This window comes from Myotis nattereri (genome assembly GCF_964212035.1).
Source record: "Myotis nattereri genome assembly, chromosome: 21".
NCBI lineage: Eukaryota > Metazoa > Chordata > Mammalia > Chiroptera > Vespertilionidae > Myotis > Myotis nattereri.
In genome coordinates this window covers 9,262,285-9,285,195 of record NC_138097.1, presented here as the reverse complement: position 1 = coordinate 9,285,195, position 22,911 = coordinate 9,262,285, and the positions used below count along the sequence as shown (strand labels likewise).

The 22,911-nt window shown below is 50.8% G+C and overlaps 1 protein-coding gene across 3 annotated transcripts in view; it reads right to left on the bottom strand.

Annotated features, from left to right (window-relative positions):
* Window positions 1-5,507: 5,507 nt before the first annotated feature.
* Window positions 5,508-22,911, bottom strand: part of FSD2 (fibronectin type III and SPRY domain containing 2) — a 22,427-nt gene continuing 5,023 nt past the window's right edge. The window contains exons 1-14 of one of the 3 annotated variants that reach the window (XM_081114719.1): window positions 22,303-22,812; window positions 21,994-22,180; window positions 19,224-19,938; window positions 18,989-19,084; window positions 16,952-17,182; window positions 15,545-15,567; window positions 14,564-14,685; window positions 13,166-13,321; window positions 11,819-11,953; window positions 10,786-10,936; window positions 9,817-9,950; window positions 7,377-7,509; window positions 6,747-6,923; window positions 5,508-6,010 (exon numbers count right to left, since the gene is read on the bottom strand). In XM_081114719.1, the coding sequence (XP_080970845.1) occupies window positions 5,758-6,010; window positions 6,747-6,923; window positions 7,377-7,509; window positions 9,817-9,950; window positions 10,786-10,936; window positions 11,819-11,953; window positions 13,166-13,321; window positions 14,564-14,685; window positions 15,545-15,567; window positions 16,952-17,182; window positions 18,989-19,084; window positions 19,224-19,712 (2,100 nt within the window). In that variant the 5' untranslated portion in view covers window positions 19,713-19,938; window positions 21,994-22,180; window positions 22,303-22,812 and the 3' untranslated portion in view covers window positions 5,508-5,757. Of the gene's footprint in view, window positions 6,011-6,746; window positions 6,924-7,376; window positions 7,510-9,816; window positions 9,951-10,785; window positions 10,937-11,818; window positions 11,954-13,165; window positions 13,322-14,563; window positions 14,686-15,544; window positions 15,568-16,951; window positions 17,183-18,988; window positions 19,085-19,223; window positions 19,939-21,993; window positions 22,813-22,911 lie in introns of those variants that run through there. The other 2 variants (XM_081114720.1, XM_081114718.1) reach the window with 2 other exon arrangements.

The window sequence follows — 22,911 nt, the reverse complement described above, 5'->3', positions numbered from 1 at the left end:
TTGCGGGCACATCCCCAGTAGGAGATGTGCAGGAGGCAGCTGATCGATGTTTCTCTCTCATCGATGTTTCTAACTTTCTATCTCTCTCCCTTCCTCTCTGTAAAAACTCAATAAAATATATTAAAAAAAAAAATTCAGTAGATGAGCTTCGTGTCGGGGATACCCTGTGTCGCGTAAGGGATGTGACGGGGGTTGAGGGAGGGGGGCGTAGGGACCCAGATGTTCTGAACCTGTGACTTCTGGAGGCATCAGCATCGGTCGCATTAATTTGGACGAGGAAGAGGAGGTCTTTTCTAGGTGCCTAGGGAGTCTGTGGCTGGTTTCTAAACTGTAAATTGTACATAAGACGGTGTCAGGTGGCTTATACCTTTCTCCGTGGCTCTATCCTTACTTTTGGATTGTGCTTCTCTTGTTGTTGTTGTTGTTGTTGTTGTTTTTAATCTCACCGGCCCTCTCCCCCTTCACTGGATGTAAAGGAAGCCCGAGGGTAGGAATCTTTCTCAGGGGCGGAGTGGTAGGACAGGTTTACCAAGAAGTAATGTTTATACTCAGTAAATCCGTCTCTAAAAACCAAGTTCCTGCTTTGTTGGAAGGCACTCGGGGTGCCCGGCTGGCATGGCTCATCGACCTGTGAACTAAGAGGTCAGGGTTCGATTCCCGGTCAGGGCACATGCCCGGGTTGCGGGCTCCAACCCCGGTGTGGGGCGTGCAGGAGGCAGCTGATCCCTGATTCTCTCTCATCGTTGACGTTTCTATCACTCTCCTTTCCTCGCTAAAAGCAATAAAAAACCTATACTTTCTTTAAAAAAAAAAAGCACACTGGGGCCCTAGCTGGTTTGGCTCAATGGATAAAGTGTCAGCCTGTGGACTGAAGGGTCCCAGGTTCTATTCTGGTCAAGGGCACATGCCTGGGTTGCGGGCTCATCCCCAGTAGGGGGCGAGCGGGAGGCAGCCGAACAATTGATTCTCTCTCATCATTGATGTTTCTAGCTCTCTCCCTCTCCCTTCCTCTCTGAAATCAATAAAATATATATATTTTATACATATCATATATAATATATATATATATCACACTGGGGAAAGCTCAATTTTGTTTGGTGGATGCATTATGTTCTTGCCTCCAATCCAGTCTGTTTGAATCTAACAGCATCTCCCACGCTCCTTTCAAAGGAGAGACTCACACCTAGGTTTAGGAATGAGCATGAGGGGCAGCAAGATTAGAGTCCAAGTTCATACTACAAGGAAAAGATGCTGCCTGGCTGGAGTTGTCTTTCCAAATTCTAAATTCTTTATCTTGCATTTAGAATCATGAACCACTGATTGCAGGGAAGCAGGTATATATGAGAGTTCAGGTTTCTTAAGTAAGCTTGGAAAGGATAGATGGCCATTCCATTAAAATCCTAACATGCTAGGACAGTGTTTTATTTATTTATTTATTTTTAAAATATATTTTATTGATTTTTTTACAAAGAGGAAGGGAGAGGGATAGAGAGTTAGAAACATCGATGAGAGAGAAACACCGATCAGCTGCCTCCTGCACACTCCCTACTGGGGATGTGCCCGCAACCCAGGTACATGCCCTTGACCGGAATCGAACCTGGGACCCTTGAGTCTGCAGGCCGATGCTCTATCCGCTGAGCCAAACCGGTTAGGGCTAGGACAGTGTTTTAAAAGCTGGACTGGGTCGTGTTCTTCTGGAGACTAAAAAAAGAGTCCTGGAAGTCAAGCTGACTCGGCTTTTAGTCTCCTACATTAAAAGGTAGATAGAACAGGTCTTGTTTGCAAAATAAATTCGAGACCTACTGATCTACCAACAGCAATTATGCACTTCCCATTGTCATATTATGAGGTAGCAATGGTAAGTTTATAGATTAGAAAGGGTGGGTAAAGACAGGGGGAACCCAGGAGAATCTACTGTACTCATTGACAGGAAGTGATCAGAAATGGGAGACGTTTAAGAACGGGGGAGAGGACCTTTCCCGTAATGTAGTATTGAGTGGGTCCAGGAAGTTTTCTGGTAGCTTAACCTCCCTGGATAGGGACCCACATGCCCATGCAGTTGCTCTGCTTCAGAAATAGTCTATTGGTTGTGTACGAGTGGTTACATACCATTTGAACCTGCAGGAAGTCGCTATTAAGCATACACTTTTCCAAATGAAAGGCAATTTCATTATACCAGGAACCGATGTCATTTTATATGCCAAGTCTCACTAACTTGCCAATCCCACGTAGTAAGGGAGATACTTACATTCTGAGTATTCTGAATCACTAAGCCCATGTTAGTTTATACCAAGATTCTGTGTTTTTTTCCACATATTCTCTTCCCCTTTTGTTGATGGAAGCCAAAGCTTATGTTAATAACTACTCAGGAGTTATAAAGTGGTAGATTTTGATGTCTTTTATTTAAGTTACCCAGTGTCTGGAATTGTGGCTACAGTGATCTGGCATTTTTTTAATCTTTTTTTTTTTTTTTTAAACAGGTTGCAGGTGAACATGGCCTTGAGGTAAATCTTGCCCTTGTTGAAGTTTAGTTTCAGCAGATGATTTCTGGCATTTTAAGGAATTGGAATATTTTACAAGAAACAAAAGTTTCATTTGCTTCTGTCCTAGACTTAATTTTTCTTCTTGTAGAAGATGAGAAACAGTTTAAACAAAAATTCTTTATGGTAAATAATTATGATGCTTAAGTTAAATGGATTTGAAATGTCAAAGCCACTTGTAGATAGTTTTATTCTTGGTCAAATAAAATTTTACTAACCCCTAGGTGTCGAGTTTTTATCCATTTTAACCATGTTCATATTGTTTGCGAAGTACACCATAAAGCCTACAAGAACCCTGAATTCAACCCGACCTTATCTGTGATATCCTACTTCCTACCCCATAGTTCCTGTTGCAGTAGCTGAGAACATTTTTCAGTATACACATAATCTCTATATATAAAAGGCTAAGCGACCGGTAGGTATGATGCGCACTGACCACCAGGGGGCAGATGCTCAATGCAGGAGCTGCCCAGCAACAGCAACTTTGCAGAGTGCCCTCTCGCACTCCAGGACCCCTCAGGGGATGTCGGAGAGCTGGTTTCGGCCCAATTCCCGCAGGCCAGGCCGAGGGACCCCACCTGCTAGCGCAGCCGTGGGCAAACTACGGCCTGTGGGCCGGATCCGGCCCGTTTGAAATGAATAAAACTAAAAAAAAAAAAAATAATGACCGTACCCTTTTATGTAATGATGTTTACTTCTTTATTTATATTAGTTCACACAAACACTCCATCCATGCTTTTGTTCCGGCCCTCCGGTCCAGTTTAAGAACCCATTGTGGCCCTCGAGTCAAAAAGTTTGCCCACCCCTGTGCTAGAGGGACCCTGCTCACTTCTCAGATGCCCTTAGCCGTGGCGCAGCCCCAGGTGTGGCTGGCGGGACCACCGGCCACGGTAGGTTGGCTCCAGGGTGTGTCCGGCCCATCTCACCTTGCCCCACTGGCCACCTTCTAATTTCCTTTAAATGTGCAAAAATTCATGCACTGGGCCACTAGTTATAATTGTTGACAGTTTGAAGCATTTCTGTGCTTATATGGGCTGTACTGTGCATGTTTCAACCTTGGCAGGGCAGGTGCATGTGTGTGTGTGTGTGCGCGTGCGTGTGTGTGTGTGTGTGTGTGTGTGTGTAAAGGTGAGTTGTTAATTCAGGAATCTGAGCTGCTGTTTATAACAAGAGGCAGAGTTGAGACAGGAGATGAGAGGTGTTCACTGTGTCCAGCTTTGAGCGTGCTAGAAAACACGAATGTTTCAGAGTGAAAGATTTTTAAGTTAACACAAAATCTTAAGTGATGAGGTGAGGGACTGTCGTTCAGAGAGGCATCCATGGGGCACTGAATTGCTTCTGAGAATCGCTTCACAGAAAGAATCATCTACTCTGCATCTTGACCCCATAAGCTTGAAAATGCTGTGTGCGCAAAGCTTTCAGTGACAACTGGAAACCAGAACTGGAGAGCCAGTGGGGCCGGGCACTGAGGTCAGAGAGCGGCGAGGGAGGGTGCCCCAGAGCCGCTGGCTGGGGACCACTCTGCCCCCAGGCTCAGCTTTGCCCGTTGGGCTGATGTTCTTTTAAGAACATTTGCTGTACGCCATACACGGCTGTGCACGCTCACATTTGTCATGAAACCCCCCAATCCTCTGAGACAAGAATGTATTATTTTTCTTTGTTTAAAGGGAAACAGATGCTCTGGAAGAATAAGTGACTTTTCTAGGGTTCGAAGGCAAAGGAGCTACAAAGTAGCAGTCACACCTAGGCCTTGATTTCCAATCTGGTTCTCTTTACATTAAGGGACACTCCCAGAATTAGTTACAACCACTATTTTTTACAGGGATGCACAAATGGGTGAAGCTGACAACTAAAAGTGATCTATTCCCCCACCCCAATAACACAGTGAAAGCAGCACATTCATGTGCAGGCGTCTGTGCTACGAGGCGGTGGGTAGTGTGAGTAGTGTTCCACTTTCCCCAATCCTGCCATCAAGCCACAGGTGCCCTGTTCCGTCACGCTGCCTGCCTCCTGTCCGGTTCTCCATCTGCAGGGCCTTTGTTAAATTTTGAAAGAGCCCCATCCTGCCTCATATAGAGAACAGAGAGGTGGAAGAGCAGTGGTGGTACAAAGAAAATACTCGTTTATTCAAAGGTACTTGGTGTGCACCCCTCTGTTAGCCCTTGGGGACTGAGTGATGAACAAGATTCACTGTCCCTGGCTTCCTGGGATTAGACACACAGGTCATTTCACGATTAGAATGGGGTAAGTGCTATGAAGAAGGAACAGGGTGTTATAAAGAATGTAAGTTTGCATGGCTGGTGTGGCTCTGGTTGAGCATCGACCTATGAACCAGGAGGTCACAGTTCGATTCCTGGTCAGGACCCATGCCCGGGTTGCAGGCTCGATCCTCAGTAGAGGTCATACAGGAGACAGCCGATCAATGATTCTCTCTCATCATTGATGGTTTTCTATCCCTCTCCCTTCCTCTCTGAAATCAATAAAAATATATATTATAAAAAAAAAAAATAGCCCTGGCTGGTTTGGCTCAATGGATAGAGTGTTGGCCTGCAGAACAAAGAGTCCCGGGTTCGATTCCGGTCAAGGGCACATGTCCGGTTGCAGGCTCAATCCCCAGTAGGGGGCATGCAGGAGACAGCCGATCAATGATTCATCGATGTTTTTCTCCCTCGTGCTCTCCCTTCCTCTCTGAATAAAAAAATATATTAAAAAATTAAAAAAATAAAGAAATAAAGAGTGTAGTTTGGAGAAACCGCATCACAGTGCTGCTAACTACTGGGAAAACGGGAGGACACACGGCTTCCAGTTCTCTGCGGACACCTGCCTTCTCAGGTCTGTTCTTGGCTAATGAAATGTCACGAGTGAGCTGGGGATGCTGTAGCCACTGACTCCTGCATCTCTCCCCCAACCCAAGCTCTGTAGGCCTTAGAGACTCAGATACTTTGCATGAACACAGACCAACACAAGTTGACAAGCTAAAGAACTGCTGAGTTTATTTAGTCTGAGCCCTCACTTTACAGCCAGGCCTGGTCATGACTAATAGCATCACACAGGTCACAGGACAAAACCCACGTCAGGGAAGCGCGTGCCAGCACACCAGGCTGCCAGGTAACAACACGAGCCCAAGCTGTGCTGGGTGCATAGTGCTTGAATGCTGAGGCAGGAATGCCTGAGGGAGGGTGGGTACGGAAGACAGACAGCAGGGCACCAGCATGGTCTAGTAGAAAGTGACGTGCTTTGGCACTGAAATGCCGTTGTGTATCTTCAGACACCCAGGCTTTTCCAAAGAAAAACAGGGATGCACAAACTGGTGAAGCTGACAACTAAATGTGTATAGATGCTGAGAAATGTCCACGTTGAAAAATGATAATTTTGAGTTTTCATAGTCTAACAGAATGCCAATCTTCTTTGGGGCAACTGTGATTCTTATATCTGGAGTCGTCTTGTTGTGCAGAAATTCATACTTATGTCTAAAATACATAACAACTTTTCAGAAATGCTGTAGATGGGCTGTTTTCAGAACATTTTATACAGCTTTATTTAAATACGCCTATGATTATGCTTGTTTTGTTTTTTATTAAAGACTACCAAAGTAACAAGCCATTTCTACAACTATATATCTCTTTTCTAAAATTTGTCCTAAGTAACATATTTTAAACTTTGTTTCTGAGCAACCTCTTAACCTAAGAAACTTACGTACAGTATTATAAGCTCACATTGCACCCACATTTGTACAGACATAGCACATTTCTTAAACTGTTGGGTTTTGAGGTTCAAACTCCTTTGTAATAAGGAGATTGGAAACAGGGAATGTTGTGGCCTTCGGTACACTCTGCACGAGTGCTCTAAGGCACCCAATTCTGAAACTCAAACAGAGGGCATCCGGGGGCCTGTCACCGGTCAGTGTGACTGGCTCCAGCCATGTCCTGTGTGCTTTGAAACCGGCTGAAACCAAGACCAGCCACAGGGATCCCCTAGCTCTGCCACCCGCAGACATTTGAAGAGCTCTGTGTGCCAGCATGCTGGTCCACGCAACTGGAGGAACACTTAGAATACAATCCAGAGGTGTCAGAGGGCTGGCAGCGAGCCCTGCAATGTCTAAGGCTGTTTTATAACACGCACTGTAGGCCTTACTCCGTGTGTGGAAACCTCTCCCTCTATTCGTTCAAAAGCCAATGCCGGTCTCGGGTACCCAGAATGCTTTACCTTGGTGACGCCCACGTGTGCCTCATGCACCAGGACAGGCAGTTGGCGCCCAGGTCTTCCTGCTTAGGGACGTCTTCAAAGGCCACACCCACCGTGTAGTCCAACTGCTCGTCCACCTCCACCTCCCAGTAGTGGCGCCCTCGGACCGGAATCAGGTTTCCCATGACCGCGACGCACCTGGTTTAGAAAGCGGAAATACATGTGATGGAGGTGACCAGGCCTGGCTGTGCAGGTGAGTGGCACTGACTGCTGGGTCAGCCAGCAGGTGGTCTATACGAGTGGAGGTGGTGTGAGCACCTCACCTGTCAAGTGGCACACCCTGAGCTCTCCAGGCTCGCCTGACTGATGCTAGAGGTGGTTTCTTCCTCCCACGGCGGCCTGACAGCGTGACCCTCCAGGGCTTGGTGGGCTGCCTCCTCCAGGGCCCACAGCCCAGGGCAGGACCTCAGAGGCCACGACAGGTCCCTTCTGCCCCCACCAGCCTCTCCTCACCACCAGGTCCCTAGCCCCTATTTCTGGGATTTCTTTCCCCCTTCAAAGCTGCATCTGCTTAATCCGATTTTACTGAATAACAGCGTATATTAGGGAGGTGCACAGAACGCTCTAGTGAGCGGTGGGAACGGGACCTACCTCGTAAAGCGGGTGCTGCTGGGGGGCGGCTCCCTTGTGGGGGTCTTCCTCTCGCTCCGGACAGCTGTCAGCCCGTCTTCAGAAATGGTCAGCCAGGGATGGCAGGTCTGCTCGTTCAGGCGGAAGTAGCTGCCTGTAGGGGAGCAAACCCAGGTGGGTATCAGCAGCCAGGCACCCCTTTCTCCGCATCGCTGCCACACGGGCCCAGGGAGCTCTGCACATCGCCCACTTAGCTTCCGGAGTGTTCCCTCCGCCTGGACCTCACGTGATAACCCTTGTGCTGGTGGAGATGGCAGAGGTGCCCGTGAGCGCAGTGGGTCGTGTGCCAGTCTCATGGGCATGGCAGTGCCCCGGTATTGGGCGGGGACTCAGCTAAGCACTTTGCACGTCTTCTCCCATTCAATCCCCACAGTTACCCTTGGAAACAGGTGTTATGACTTCCATTTGTAGATATGAAAATTGAGGCAAAGGCGGTTAAGAAATCAGCTGGCAGATGCTGGTCCTCAAGGTTGACCCCCGAGCCCCGGATTCGGGAGGATGCTGGGTGTGGACGGGCATCTCTCGCCCACAGGGAGACAGGACTCGGGGGCACTTTTAATGATCAGTTGGACAAAGGTCAGCAAAATTCAACACCCAACTTTCAAATACAACAGTGGGGTTCCGTAGAGCCACCCCCAAGTCAGGGTGAAAACGAAGCTCATCAAGGAGGGGTACAGAATAGATTTCATAAAAAATTACTTAGCCCTGACCGGTTTGGCTCAGTGGACAGAGCATCGGCCTGCAGACTGAAGGGTCCCAGGTTCGATTCCGATCAAGGGCACGCACCTTGGTTGCGGGCACATACCCAGTGGGGGGTGTGCAGGAGGCAGCTGATCGATGTCTCTCTCTCATCGATGTTTCTAACACTCTGTCCCGCTCCCTTCCTCTCTGTAAGAAATCAATAAAATATATTTAAAAAAAATTATTTAGTAAACACATCCGTTACGTAGGGACATCCTGTCCATCTGCCGTGCCCGCGCTGCTGTGGCTCTGGGTGCCGAGCTCTGCAGGGGGCACTGCCTGGGTGACTGTTCCCACCCCTCCCAGAGCCAGCCCAGCTCATTCTCCATTACTGCCTCAGCAGAATTCTGTCCTTAACTTCTCATCCTATCACCTCTCATCATCCCAAACCCCAGTTCAAGCATCGCCACGAAGCTGTCCAGAGTTACTTCCACAGTTCGACGCCGCTGGGAACGTCACCTGCCATCTGACCGGCGAGAAGCAGGCAGACGCCCTCCCAGCAGCTGACACGCACGTGGCCTCACAGCCTGCTCCCTAGCCTCCGACAAGCACCCGTGGTTTTTGCTGACTCATGTTCTTTGGAGTTTTTCACAAACATATTCTTAAAAAATGATTTGAACACATTAATTCAGAGACAACTTTATGATCAGAGCTGGCTGTACCCTTCACTCTGCTCCCTTTTACTGCGATAGCCAGAGTTTGACATTTCCAAACAGGAACTCGGAGCAGGAAATCCAAGGGGCCCACCAAGCCAAGGAGGCCCCGGCACAACAGAAATGAGAACACGGGGCCCTGAGCCGGCATGACACCTCTCACCTCAGGCGGCCACTTAACTTGTCTTCCCATCTATGGGAGGACTGTACGTGGGGACTAATCGCAGACCTCTCCTCCTGGCACTGAAGAGAGGACAAAACGACAGTGTCCCTCAGTGACAGATCCCGGTGGAGGGAACATTGTCTCCTGAGCCCCGGCTCCCTGCTTCCGCTTCTCACAGGCACATGACCGACCGCCTGAGCTGGACCTGCTCGGGGAGGGGCGGGAGGGGTGCAAAGCTCGGCACCCAGAGCCGCAGCAGTGAGGGACAGCCGTGCCCAGAATGTTTCCAGTGCTGGCTGTCCCGCTGACTCAAGACTTGGACAAGAGATGTGACAATTCGACGACATGATGACGGCAAGTGAGAAGGGGGAGGGGCTGGACTTGGGCATGTGGGCACCCACCAGGGCCAGAGAGGGCCTGGGAGGAGGAGGATGGCCAGGTTTAAGTGGGCCTGAGGGTGGGGAGATGCACCACAGCAAAGGGCTCCTCCTGGAATTTCTTACAGACCCGTCCCCGGGTGGTGTTCAGGCTGAGACAGGAGGTGTCTGGGCCACCCAGGTCCAGTGTGACAGGCTCTAGCCCAGCTGAGGGGCGTGGGGGAACCTGGAGTTCTTGCTCAGGCAAAAACTGCTGTGTGACTCAGGCCTCAGTCTCCCCCCTGTAAGGTGAGGCCGCGGGGCTCTGAGCCCCTCCCCGCCTGGCTTGCCACGCGTTCCTGTCTGTGAGCCTGTGCTTATTTTCCCGTGAAGTCTCAGCAGCACTGGGTCTGCCACGTGGCCACTGCGGGTCCCAGAGTGTGGCGGCGGGGGGTGGGGTGGGGGTGGGGGGTGGGAGGGGCACAGACCTGTGGTGTGCACTGTGGCGGGCTCGCTTCTTGCGCTGGGGCCCCCCACGTTGAGGGCACGCACGTAGATCGTGTAGCTCTGCCGGGGCTGCAGCTGCACCAGGGACTCGCAGGTGGGGATGCCCACAACAGACCTGGGCAAGGAAGCAGAGCCCCATCACCGCGAGCCCACGCACCAGGCCTCTCTTTCTTTTTTCTTAGTCTCCGTAGAGACCGTCCGTAATTGCCGACTATATTTCAAGTCGTCACGGAGGAGTATTGGGAAAAGGTTTCAATTAGCAATACCCGCGTCTCGGATAAACCTCATTGGCTACGATACTGCCCCTGCGCAAAGCTCAGGCCCCCCTTTCGAACCAGGGAATCCCTGGTTCCCACACAGCCCCCCACCACGGACACCGTGTTCTCCGTACACTGCACTCTAACCTGAGTCTGCCTCGGGCCGTCCTCCTCTCCCTTTTCCACCCGCAAGGTGGGTTTTGGCTCCACCTCACACTGAGCCGTGTGGCTGCCTCCCAGGAGCGCCCTGGCAGCCATGGTTCTCAGACCCTGACCCTCCCCTCCCAGGTCTCAGTTTAAACATCCGCTGGATCCTGACACCCATTCCTGTTTCACTACATTCCTTTCTCATCAGAGAACATTTCATGCATTTGTTTTGTTTCTTGTCTGTCTTCCCCCCTTGACTGCCAGCTCCTTAAGGGCAGGGCCCTGGCACCACCCAGGCTGTGTACTTGTTGAATGAATGAATGGTAAACCTTTGGGCTACAAAAGCAAACCTGAGGTTCAACTACTTATTCACTTAGCGTTCGCTCATCGTTCACCTTCAGTAAAGCGTTCCTGCGACTTCTCACAAACACTAAGCACATTCTGAGGGGTCACCAATTCTGACCTCCTCTGCAGACTCCTCACATTTCCTGGGCTGGGCCAGGGGTGAGACCTCTTGTGCCCCAGCAAATGGCCCTTGGGACTCACTCAGTCACGCCCGAGGCTCCCGGCGTCTCCGCCTGGATCAGCTCCACCGTGTACGAGTCCACAGGATTCAGGTTCCCAGACTCCCAGCAAATCAGCGCAGCCTCCTCACAGCTCCTCACATCTTTGCTCTTTATAACGGGGGGCGAAGGTGCTAAACGCAAGGAAAGGGAGAGGTGAACCACCGTTCTGCTCACACCCAGTTGCCTGGTCCAGAGCACGGAGAGCATCACAACTACACTTTCCACAAGACATTCAGGACAAAGGAAAGCAAACCAGGTGCCGCAGACTGTGTGAATTCCAGCAAATTCATGTGCTGAAACCTCCCCGGTGTGATGGCATCTGGAGTCTTGGGGGGAGGGGTTGTCATGAGGTTGGAGGGGTTATTATAGAAGAGGACAAAAGAGCTCCTTTGTCCCTTTCCTCACGGAGGACACAGCTGCCTATGGACCAGGATGGAACTCCCACCCCAGAGTGTGAGAGGAAGAGTCTGGGTTTCTAAGCTGCCGGTCTGTAGTTCTGTTACAGCAGCCAGAACAGGCACCAGGAATGCCTTCGGGTGGACCTGGACTGGAAGAGGGCTGTGAGGTTCAACCAGCCCTGTGAGTGAGAGAAGCAATGCTTTTTTTTTTAAAATATATTTTATTGATTTTTTTATAGACAGGAAGGGAAAGGGAGGATAGTGTTTGAAACATCAATGAGAGGAACATCGATCAGCTGCCTCCTGCACATCTCCTACTGGGGATGTGCCCGCAACCAAGGTACATGCCCTTGACCGGAACTGAACCTGGGACCCTTCAGTCCGCAGGCCGACGCTCTATCCACTGAGCCAAACAGGTTAGGGCGAAGCAGTGCTTTTTGACCTTTTGAGACCAACTACGAGGAAATGTCCCTGCTGTATCAGGCATGTGGAGTTGGTGTATTAGATAAAAGGAAAAAATACACAGCTACCCCCGTCCATCCAAATGAAATCAAGATCCCGCCACACCAAGCAAGCCGTGCCCCGTGTGCCTCGAAGGAACAAGGGCTCCGGTACCTGTCATGTACACTGCACACTCGCTGGCGGGGCTGAGACCAGCCCTGTTCTGAGCTGTGACCCGAAATTCATACTGTGTATTTGGCACAAGGTTTGCCACTGAGCAGTATGTTTCCTTGACGGTCACTGTAGACTCTGGAAAGAAAAGGAAAAAGAATTCAACCCTAAAACAGGGTGCCCTCCCTCATCACTGCTTAAACTCACTCTTACTTTTCTCAAGAATGCCCCTCCTCTCCTGGTCCCTGGGCAGAACCCCCCTCTCCCTCAGCACTCAGGACCCTCCCCTGCACAATGACCAGAGCTCTGGGCAGGAGCCTGGGGACCGGATTCTCACCCTGGTGCCACTATCACTCACGCTGTCTCCATGGACGGCTAATTTCTCTCTGGGTCTCAGTTTCTTTATCCACAAAATGGGTGTCTCCAAGTCCCTTTCCCGCATTCTCACTCTGACCCCATGTACATAGGACAATCCCTGCCAGGCTGGCCGATCCGATTCCTTCAGATGCTTAGCTGGGCCTCCTCTGTTGCCTGACCCTCTCCGCTCACCAGGAAATGGCTTGTCTATTATGGGGGGGAGGCAGCTACCCAACCCTCCGCTCACATCAGTCTGTTCCATTTCCCTGGGAAGAGGCTGGATCAAGAGCTGCCCACAGCCCTAGCCGGTTTGGCTCAGTGGATAGAGCATCAGCCTGTGGACTGAAGGGTCCTAGGTTCAATTCCGGTCAAGGGCACATGCCCGGGTTGTGGGCTCGATCCCCAGTAGGGAGTGTGCAGGATGCAGCCAATCAATGATTCTCTCTCATCACTGATGTTTCTACCTCTCTCTCCCTCTCCCTTCCTCTCTGAAATTAATAAAAATATCTAAAAAAAATAAAAAAGAGCTGCCCACAGTAGAGATCATCCCAGGAGCTGGTTCCCCCTTGAATGGGGGTCTGCAGTTCTCCCACACAGGGCTGCTCCGAGGATAGCCAGCCGCCCTCCCAGGCCAGGCCCTGCTAGGACCCGCCAGCCCAGCTGGGCCTCCTCCAGCGGGGGTGCCCCACCTCCTGCACACAGTGTAGCTAGAGCCTTGTCCCGAGGACAATGCTGACCGCACCGTGCAGATGCCTTCCAGACACGTCAGCCTGGCCCGCGGTCCCCCCAGTCAGGCCCCGACTTGCCTTTAGAGCCCTTTCTACCTGCTCACCTGCCGGCATCACATCCTCTGGGTAGTTCCCAGATGGCAACTGCTCCAGGGCTGGGTGAGCAGATTCATCCCCTCCCTCCCCCAACTGCCAGGAAGGCAGGGCCAGGCCTCTGGGGGGGGGGGGGGCATCTGGAGCGTGGCTGCTCCCGGCAGAGCCTCACCTGCGTGGTCCGTCCCAGGCGAGCCGTCCCGCACTGGCCGGTAGGACAGCTGGTAGCTCTCCACGGTGTCATCAGAGTACAAGCTCCAGCAGACGCGGACCGAGGAACCCGTGGCTGAGTTGGGGGCCTGCGGGTTTATCACCGGGGCAGAAGGAGCTAGAAAAGGAGAAGGGAGGAAAACCAACACTGATGAGGGGGCCTAAGTAGGTGGGATGGGGCGGCCCCTTTCTCAGGACCACTGATCCCCCATGGGCTCAGGAAATGGACAAGGGAGCCCAGAGTGGACAAGGATCGGAGGCCAAACCTCCCAACCAGGAGCTGCAGGCCACAGCCAGCGTGTCCCTTCCTGCTTGGACAAACCCGCACGAGCCCGGGGAGGAGGGATCGTGACAGGGACTCCGGCTGGCGTATGGTCTGCGAGTCCTGCTCTACGTGTGGGCCTCTGCCCCTTCCATACCACCCGGAGGGGCGGGACAGCAGGACCCAGCACTGCTGCCCCCGTGGGTCTAAGAATGGCCCCGAGACTTATGACTGAGGGCCGGTACTCCGGTTTATGGTGGCAGAAAAACCTAGAAACATCCAACAGGTGAGAATTAAACAAACAAGTTTTTAAAGATGATGTTGCAGAAAAATGTATCCCTTATCACTGAGAGAGAATATGCATCATAATTATTTTGCTAGGAAGAGCAGATTACAAAGCAGAATGACTCCATTTTTATCTTTAAAAAAATCTGCGTAAAAAACACACCTAAAAGGAGATATACAATGCTGTTCACAACGTTGCTGGTGTCGGTAAGGAGGGAAGGTGAGCCATCAAAAAAGCTGAATTCTAGTACTTGTCTCAGAAGTAACTACAAGTAATAGTTTTGAGAGCTACCTGGCACCATGCGACGTGCTGTACATATAGGGCCTCATTTAATTCTCACCCTGTCCCCACGAGGCATTATCACGCCCATTTTACAGACGAGGAAACCAAGGCTCAGAGTGGTTAGGTAAGTTGTCTAGGGTTACATGGCTAGGAGGTGGCAAGCTTGGGCTTCTTGCCCACTCCACAGGATCCTAAAGCTCATCTCCTAACCTCCATGCTGGTTACGGAAATAAAACTCAGGCTCCTTGTTTGGTGAAGGCGTTGATGAAGCGGGGCACGCTACGAATGGAAACTACTTCGAGGCTTCCCTGAGGCAGGTGTTGGCACTCGGAGAGTGAGGGTGGGCACTCAGGTGGGGCGGTCAGCCTCTGTTCTCACCCTTACCAGCCATGAAGACAGAAACATGAAGCTGGGGGGGGAGGGGGAATGCTTTTCTAAGTCTTCGGGTTATTCCTAGCCATCCACATTTCTACCTCAAGGCTCAGGGAACCCGGACGTGCTGGGACGCCCCGCCCGGGGGAGATGAGCACCTGGGATGGTGTTGATGGAGCCCAGCAGCTGCTCCACGTCAGAGAAGTCCAAGGTCTGGTCCTCCAAGGCAGGCTGTGCGGAGATTTCCACGTCGGTTTTTGTTTCCAGGAATTTCCTGAGCCTGTTGGTATTAAAAGACATGCTAGTAAGACGGGAGAGGCAGCCTCCTCGGTGTGTCTTTAATGTGCTGGGCCACGAGGGACACATGAAGAGGGTTTTGCTGCTTCGATGGCTGAACTAGCAGGGCACCAATGGGGATGGGTGGGTCTGGTCTGTGCACGAGGGAAAGGGGAGGAGAGACACGCAGCAAGCCCCAGATCCACACCCTCTGAAGACCCCTCTGGTGCTGACCTGGGAGCTCCCTTCCCACACCACCCCCAGCCCTGGACATACAGACTCCCTGGGGATCCCTCTCCACAGGCTACATGCCCCGAGCTTGCCTACCATGCAGTGGGGCTCTGGGTCTTCTTATACCTGCTTCCTGGCAGTCACAGGCTTTGAGTGGCAGGGGCAGAATTGAAACCAGATCTTTTGCCTGCACTCATGCTATTAACTCTTACACTATTAAGCTTTGTCGTTCATATTGCTTTTAAGACACTACCTCATTGAACGCCCACAAAACCACCTGTATGAGGAAGGTGGGTCCTAGGCTGGCTGGACACCCCAGGTCATGGGGGAGCCGGAGTGAACGCCCGTCTGACTCTATGATGTGTGTGCTTTCCGCAGCGCACGGTCTGGTCCTGGCACAGCTGGGGACTCTCTGGATCGCAGCTCCTCCAGGGGCTTGCTGGCTGGGCCTCACCACACACTCCCTTCCAGCCCTGGGATTCTGAGGTTCGGTACCAGAGGGTCCCTGTGACCCCACACCGTTGTTCTGAAGCCAGCGCTATTATTTAATCTTAGGGGTTCACACAAAAGCTGAGAGTGGGAGTAAACCATCAAGGAACAGAAGAAAATACAGGTGAGAACAAAAGCATTACCTGTCAGCCATAGCCACAGCATCCTAAAGAGGAGGAGAAAAGGAAACAGTATAAACATATCCATATCCCACGCTCTAACAGTCGCTCTAACGCAGCCCATGTAGTTCCTTCCACACGACCTTTGCACATTAACGTTACGCAAGCGCTTTCCATGCTACAAATGGTCCCTGGGCCATCAATTGGAAACGCTGCATAGCAGTTCACTGAATGGGAACTGTATCGTTTGCCTCACCGTTTTATTTGTGGACATTCTGGTTGCCTCCCATTTCTCTCCATCATAAATAGCAGTGGGAAGGACTGCCTCCCGTGTCCCTCTCTCCACCTTCTGGATTATGTCTCGCGATGCAGTGGGCTTGTGGGGTGAGGGGCTGCTGGTTCAGGTCTGAGCTCTGTGGGCTCTAGAGGTGCCTTCCAACCAGCTTTCCAGCTCCAGTCACAGGGTCCCCGCCCAAGCATGGCTGGAGGAGGCGCTGCTGGGCTTTGAGGGACCACGATGGGCTTAGTCAGCGTGGAGGTCACCTGTGACCAACAGGAAGCTCCGGAGGCCCAAGGCCCCTCCCCCACATCCCGGACACAACTGTCAGGAAGGGGCCCGACTCTGACTGAGGAAATCCGCACAGCCCAGCTGCCTGGGGGCGTGGCATCAGGTTAAATTAGATTTCAAGGAAATTAAGAAATGGATTTTTTTTTTTTTTTGGCACATCTGAGTTTATGAGGTAAGATTTATAATTGCTGTACTTGTGACCGGGACAGTGGAGGTGACTTTTTTATTTTTTTGTTTTGTTTTGTTAATCCTAACCTGAGGATATTTTTCCATTGACTTTTAAAAAATATCTATTTTATTGATTTTTTACAGAGAGGAAGGGAGAAGGATAGAGAGTTAGAAACATCGATGAGAGAGAAACATCGATCAGCTGCCTCCTGCACACTCCCTACTGGGGATGTGCCCGCAACCAAGGTACATGCCCTTGACCGGAATCAAACCTCGGACCCTTGAGTCCGCAGGCCAATGCTCTACCCACTGAGCCAAACCAGCTAGGGCTGGAGGTGACTTTTTAAAACTAGACAGCCTTCCTCCCAGAGCTCCAAGAGACGGCCAGGAAACTCAGAGCACTGTTCTGGCTCAGCCCAAGGAAGAGGAGATGGGGGGACAGACCTCCAGGCAGCCAGAGTAGGGGAGCAGGGGCTCTGTGTCACCTGAGCCATAGTGGAGGGAAGGGGACAGCTGCGTGTGAGACCACCTGGCCGCTTGCAGGTGACAAACCCCGGCCATGAACAGCCTGGAGAATCAAACGGGGGCTGACCGTAAACGTCGACTCCAACCCCTCCCGGCAGAGAGGGGCCACCTAACCCGCTCCCGCCGTACCTGTCACGTCAGCGCATTACTTCCTCTCGCTTCTGACTGACCTTTATGAAGTCCACCTTCTCTTCGTGGCAGATCTCCTCTACCGTTTCCATGAGCTCCTTGCAGGTGTCCAGGTTTTCCCCACAGCTGACCAGCTGTCCATACAAGGCCTCCAGCTTCTCCTTCTTTTTCTCCACTAGAGCTTGTATTTTCTCTTCGTATTTCTGAGCAAGTGTTTCCAAGATCTCGTTGTAGTGGGACTCAAAGTTCTGTTCTTGTCTTCCAAAATTCTCCTGCAGGACAGTGAACCTAGGTCATCACTTCAGTGCATGAAGTGTGTCAGCTAGTCATCTGGGGCATAAACACGTATCTACCCAGAGATGTTTTATTTATTTTTTATTTTTTAAAAATATATTTTATTGATTTTTTTACAGAGAGGAAGGGAGAGGGATAGAGAGAAACATGGATGAGAGAGAAACATCGAACTGCTGCCTCCTGCACACCTCCTACTGGGGATGTGCCTGCAACCAAGGTACATGCCCTTGACCGGAATCGAACCTGGGACCCTTCAGTCTGCAGGCCGACGCTCTATCCACTGAGCCAAACCGGTTAGGGCTACCTAGAGATGTTTAAGTCCCACCCTGTCATCTTATCTCTTGCCAGGATGCTGGGGTGGATGCAGGGGGAGCTGGGACCAGGAGTCTCCAGCTAGAACCCCAGGGATAATCCTAACAAAAACACTGCTTTCTCTACTGCAGCATTTTGCCATCCTCCTCCTCACTCTCAGGCTACTCACGTTTTCCCCACCTCCCATCACCATGACAACCAACCAAGGCAACTGATCATCAGTGCCGAGTCAGCCAGCCACTGGAACCTTGGACCTCAACAAGGAGATGTTTGCCCTGGGAGATGCCCACCTGAGCTCTCCACATCTCACGACCCTCACCTCCACTCTTTGGTGCGTGGATTATACAAATACCAGGACCACGGATCTTCAGATCAACGAGAGAAGGATGAAGGGCAAGGGCAATAAGGGCTGTGGCCACATGGTGCTAACAGATGGGGAAAGGCAGGAAGGCGAGGGAGGGTCATGACAGTACTTATCCTGGAGCACAACGGGTGAGAAATGATCAGAGCAGACCAAACTCTCGTCCCCAGGAGAGATCTGCGGCTTCTGACTGATGCCAGCCTCAGCAGATAACATTTCCAACAAGAGGATCACTCACTCAGGGGCTGTTTATTGAGCACCTACTGTGTGTATCAGACTTGCTCCGATGGCAGAAGAGAGGGAGAAGCAGTAGAGGCCTCCCCGCTGCTGAATGTAAAGGGAAGAGCCGAGTCCTCTGAGGTGCAGATACGCTGATCTGAGAGTGAGCTGGCCGTTCAGAGTGCAGGGAGTTTTGTCCCTCCTCCTGGACTCTCACCCTTCCCACCACCAGCCTGTGCTTATAAGGGGAAGGACTTGCCCTTCTCTGTGCCTTCCCTAGGGCGTTAGTGCCATAGCTCTCCTCCCTTTCAAGATTAGGGGTGAAGAGAAATAGACCTGGGGCTTAGTTAACTGATACAAGGTGCTCCCATTGGTTCAGCCTGAGGTGCATTAACGAAGTAGATGAAGGGAGGGGAAGAGGGAAGCCCCAGGTCCTCAGTCCTGGTCTACTCATCAGGACGGCACCACAGCTGGTATCTATACTGCGTACCTACGGCACGCCCAGGGCTGTGTGAGTCTTTGGGGATAGACACTGAAACTTACTGATCTTATGAGAAATAGATAACAGCTGAGAAAAGGAACACTAACCAATGACAGGACGGAGGTCTGCAAAACCTTGTCAAGGCTGGCGCATGCAAGAGTCCCGCCTTGTAGTCAAACTGGAGATAAAGAGGCAGAAGACACAGCCTCCTCACCAAGAGCTTATAGTTCTGTGGGGATGCTGCCAGGTTAATCGGTTCCATGAGGTATATGCCCAGGGGGCAGGGGGCAAAAAGTGACACCACGTGCTCTAAGAATACAAATTCTCCACCTCATACTGGACACCGCTGCTGCCCCAGATGGTGCTGGGCGAAGCAACATGTGTCTGACGGGCTCATCTGCGTGCTCTTACCTCCACCGTGATGAAAACCTCCTCTAGGTGACTGGCAAAGTTTTCCATCTCAATAATCTGCTTTTCCAGCCTGTACATGTTTCTGTGAATTTCATCCTATCAAACAGAGGATCGCAAGACGTTAATGCTACATCCGTCCTCCTCTCCTGCAGAAGGCACGTGAGAGTCACTCCCTGCCTGATGACTTGAGCAGATGCGATGGAAAGAGAAAGAAGAACTAGCGAGAGCCGCTCACCTTGGCGCTTTCCAGGGCTTTGCTGAGGGGGGTCACCTCGTGCTCTTTGTGCTCATCCAGAACCTTCTCCAACGCTCTTATTGGGGTTTTGCAAGTGACACAGAAGACGTCAGGAGCTTCTTCCTCGTCCTCCTCCTCTGGGATGACATAGCACTCGTACTCCTCGCTGGCCCGGCCGTGTGTGTACCTGTAGGCCTCCCGCAGGTCCTGGCACTGGCCCTCTGAGCCCCACCCTCCGAAGCTCAGGTCTTCAGCCTCTGCTGCCTCTCCGCTAAGTCTCCAGTCTCTCTGCTCCACGGCTGGTTCTCTCCCCGCCACCACGTAAGCAGGATATTCCGAAACCTCTATCCTGGGCATGTTTTCGTTAACAAACTCGTCCCCTAATTCATCATCGTCTTCGAGTCCATATAAATGGACAAGTTCATCCACTTCCTCTTCGAGGTCTCTTTGAGACGGACCTCTTGCGGCCCCTCTTGGCTCACTGGTCATTTCAGCTTGGATGACTTCTCAGCCGACTGTGTTCTTCCGGGAAGATCTACAGTCTGTCTCCAGAGTCATACGGACCTAGGGGATACTAGCGGAAGTCCCTGGGGCAGAAGACCTGTCCCGTTCTGGCCCCTTCCTGGCTTCCTCCACCGTTGCCCTGGCAGCCCTGGGCAGCACCTCTGCACGACAAGGATCCTTCCTGGACCGTGAGCAGTGGATACCCTGGGTCCTAGAACACAGCAAGAAGGAAAACACTCGTTTCTGAGAGGATCAATGCAGGAGGTGGTCCTCAGGTTGGGCTCATCTCATTCACAATTTTTAAAAATCTTCTGAACAGCTCAGTTGTGGGTTTACTTTGAACCATCTGTAAAGAAGGGTGTGCTTTCTCCTGGAGGATTTTTGAATAATGTACATGTTCTAAGGGTGTGCACAAGCAAAAAATGTTTGAAGACCACTGATCCATGCACACAGAAAGAAAGACCCTTTTGCCTAGAGAAGCAGGCTTTTAGCCCTAACTGGTTTGGCTCAGTGGATAGAGCGTCGGCCTGCGGACTGAAGGGTCCCAGGTTCAATTCCGGTCAAGGGCATGAGAGAAAATGTTTGGGCACATCCCCAGTGGGGGGTGTGCGGGAGGCAGCTGATCGATGTTTCTCTCTCATCGATGTTTCTAACTCTCTGTCCCTCTCCCTTCCTTTCTGTAAAAAATCAATAACATATATTTTTAAAAAGAGAGAAGCAGGCTTTTCCCCATTTAACTGAATGTCACAAACAGGTACAGCCGATGTGCAGACAGTGGCCTAAATTTCCATCCACCATACTTGTTGTACTAACCTGCACAAACATTTTATCAACAACCTATTCCTACATAAAACTAGGAATGATGGGAGCTACTTATCTTATTCCCTAATATATTTTTTTTAAAATTGACTTTATTGAAATATCATTTACATGCCATAAAATTTACCTGTTTTAAGTGCAGTGCCTTTTTTTTCCCCCCCAAATATATTTTATTGATTTTTTTTACAGAGAGGAAAGGTGAGGGATAGAGAGTTAGAAACTTCGATGAGAGAGAAATATTGACCAGCTGCCTCTTGCACACCCACTCCTGGGGATGTGCCCACAACCAAGGTACATGCCCTTTACCGGAATCGAACCCGGGACCCTTCAGTCCGCAGGCCGACGCTCTATGCACAGTATCTTTTAGTAAATACCCCCAAGTTATGCAACCATTATCACAATCCAGCTCCTTTTTAAAATACTGTGGTAAACCCAATGGTTAAAAAACAAAACAAAAAAACCCCCCTAATATTATTAAACCACTCCAACATGACATATATGAAATAGGTTTTAGAGGAAAAAAACAAAAGCAAAAATAATTTTTAAGATACAGTTTAGCACTTTCTCCCCCTAGCCATAACTTTTATATCCAAATAGCTTCCTAGCTAAATATTCAGAATTTGGGGGAAAAAGGAACATTAATAATAAACTGGCATTGTACAAATGATGATACTGAGGCTTAAGAAAGGAAGTAATAAATCACAGTCTATATGAATATATTGGCTAGATAGTTTCTACTCTATATCGTAAGCTACAGTTAAACATAAAAGGACTTTTGCAAGTCTTCTATGGGAGGTGTGTCCCTGTGCTTTAACTAGAAAAGTCCTCCCCAAAATGTTTTTTTTTTTAAACTTTTTATGGGTCATGGATGCCTCTGAGAATCCACTGGAAGCTGTGGGCACAGTTTTGCATCTTTTTAGAACTCAGCCCTGCAGCCCCGAGCAATTCCCGAACCATAGCTACAGAAACCTGCTGGAGAGTGCTGGCTGTACTGTGACACAAAATGGTTCAAATCAGCTTTACAGGCGCAGCCCAGACCCAACATCTTCCCATGGGAGCAGGGGGCATGCATAACAGTGACGAATGATGACAATGCTTTTCTCAGTATTTGCACCAGAGCATGGAATTGCGCTTTGTCAGCATGTACACGTAGGGTTCCAAACTGTTCTAGCAAGCGGACCCCTGCACTAAAAATACCCTCGAGACACCTGGCAAGAGTCCCCAGCATCAGAGCGTCACGTCCTGTCCCCACCCCACGTTCAGCGAAGGCGGATCCCTGCCACCAGAAGGCACAGAAAGCATTCACCCCTTATTGTAGTTTACAGGCCTGCAATACCCAACACTCTCTCTTCCCACATAAAAGGAAATACACTGCATTAACAGTGTGGCCTTAAATGAGTGGGTTTCAATAACACAACTAGCATTAGGATATCACCACAAAACTTGCCTGTTAATTTAAGGGTCCATGAGCTCTTCATTTAACACGGAGGCCGTGGGTAACTGCGAGAAAACTGCACCCGGTTCAGCAGGGCTTTCCTCCCGGTGACCTCTGCGTGCCCGTGAGCTGCCCCTGCCTGTTACACCGGGTTCTGCAAGGGGGCAGCGAAGGCGACAGCAACACCAGCTGGCTCCGGCTGCAAATAGCAACAGGCCCGCAGTGAGTGAAAGCCCAAATATAGACCTGCCCAGGCCGTCCTGCCGCTTCTGCTCGAGTGTCACCAAGAGAGGTCACGTGTTGACCCGAGTTACTTCTTACGATGGGGCTTGGAGTCCTGTGGTTCCACCAAGGGACGCAGACGGCTGTTCATGTGCAGAGGGCTGGGGCAGGAGGTCAGCCTCAGCCACGCAGAGCACTGCTGAGAGCACTCATGCTCTGCACCGTCCACCTGGGCTGAGGGTCTTTTTCCAAGGTGTTCTGAACAAGCACAGCTCTAAAGGCAACCAAACGCAACTCAGTTTTTCCTTCCACTATTCCTTTAACATCTACTCAAGGTGCGACTTGTTCCCCACTCTGGATAAAAATCCAGCAGACTCACGATTTTCTGCTCCCTCTTGGGTCGCACACAGTCCTGGGGGCCTAGTCGCCATTCAGCAGTTAAACGTACAGTTCAATACATTAATCATACAGTCACACGGAGCTCAGCCGGCGTGGCTCAGTGAGGTCGACCTATGAACCAGGAGGTCACAGTTCGATTCCCGGTCAGGGCACATGCCTGGGTTTCGGGCTCCATCCCCAGTAGGGAGCATGCAGGAGGCAGCCGATCCATGATTCTCTCTCATCATTGATGTTTCTATTTCCCTCTCCCTCTCCCTTCCTCTTTGAAATCAATAAAAATATATTTTTTTAAAAAGGCATAAGAGTTTA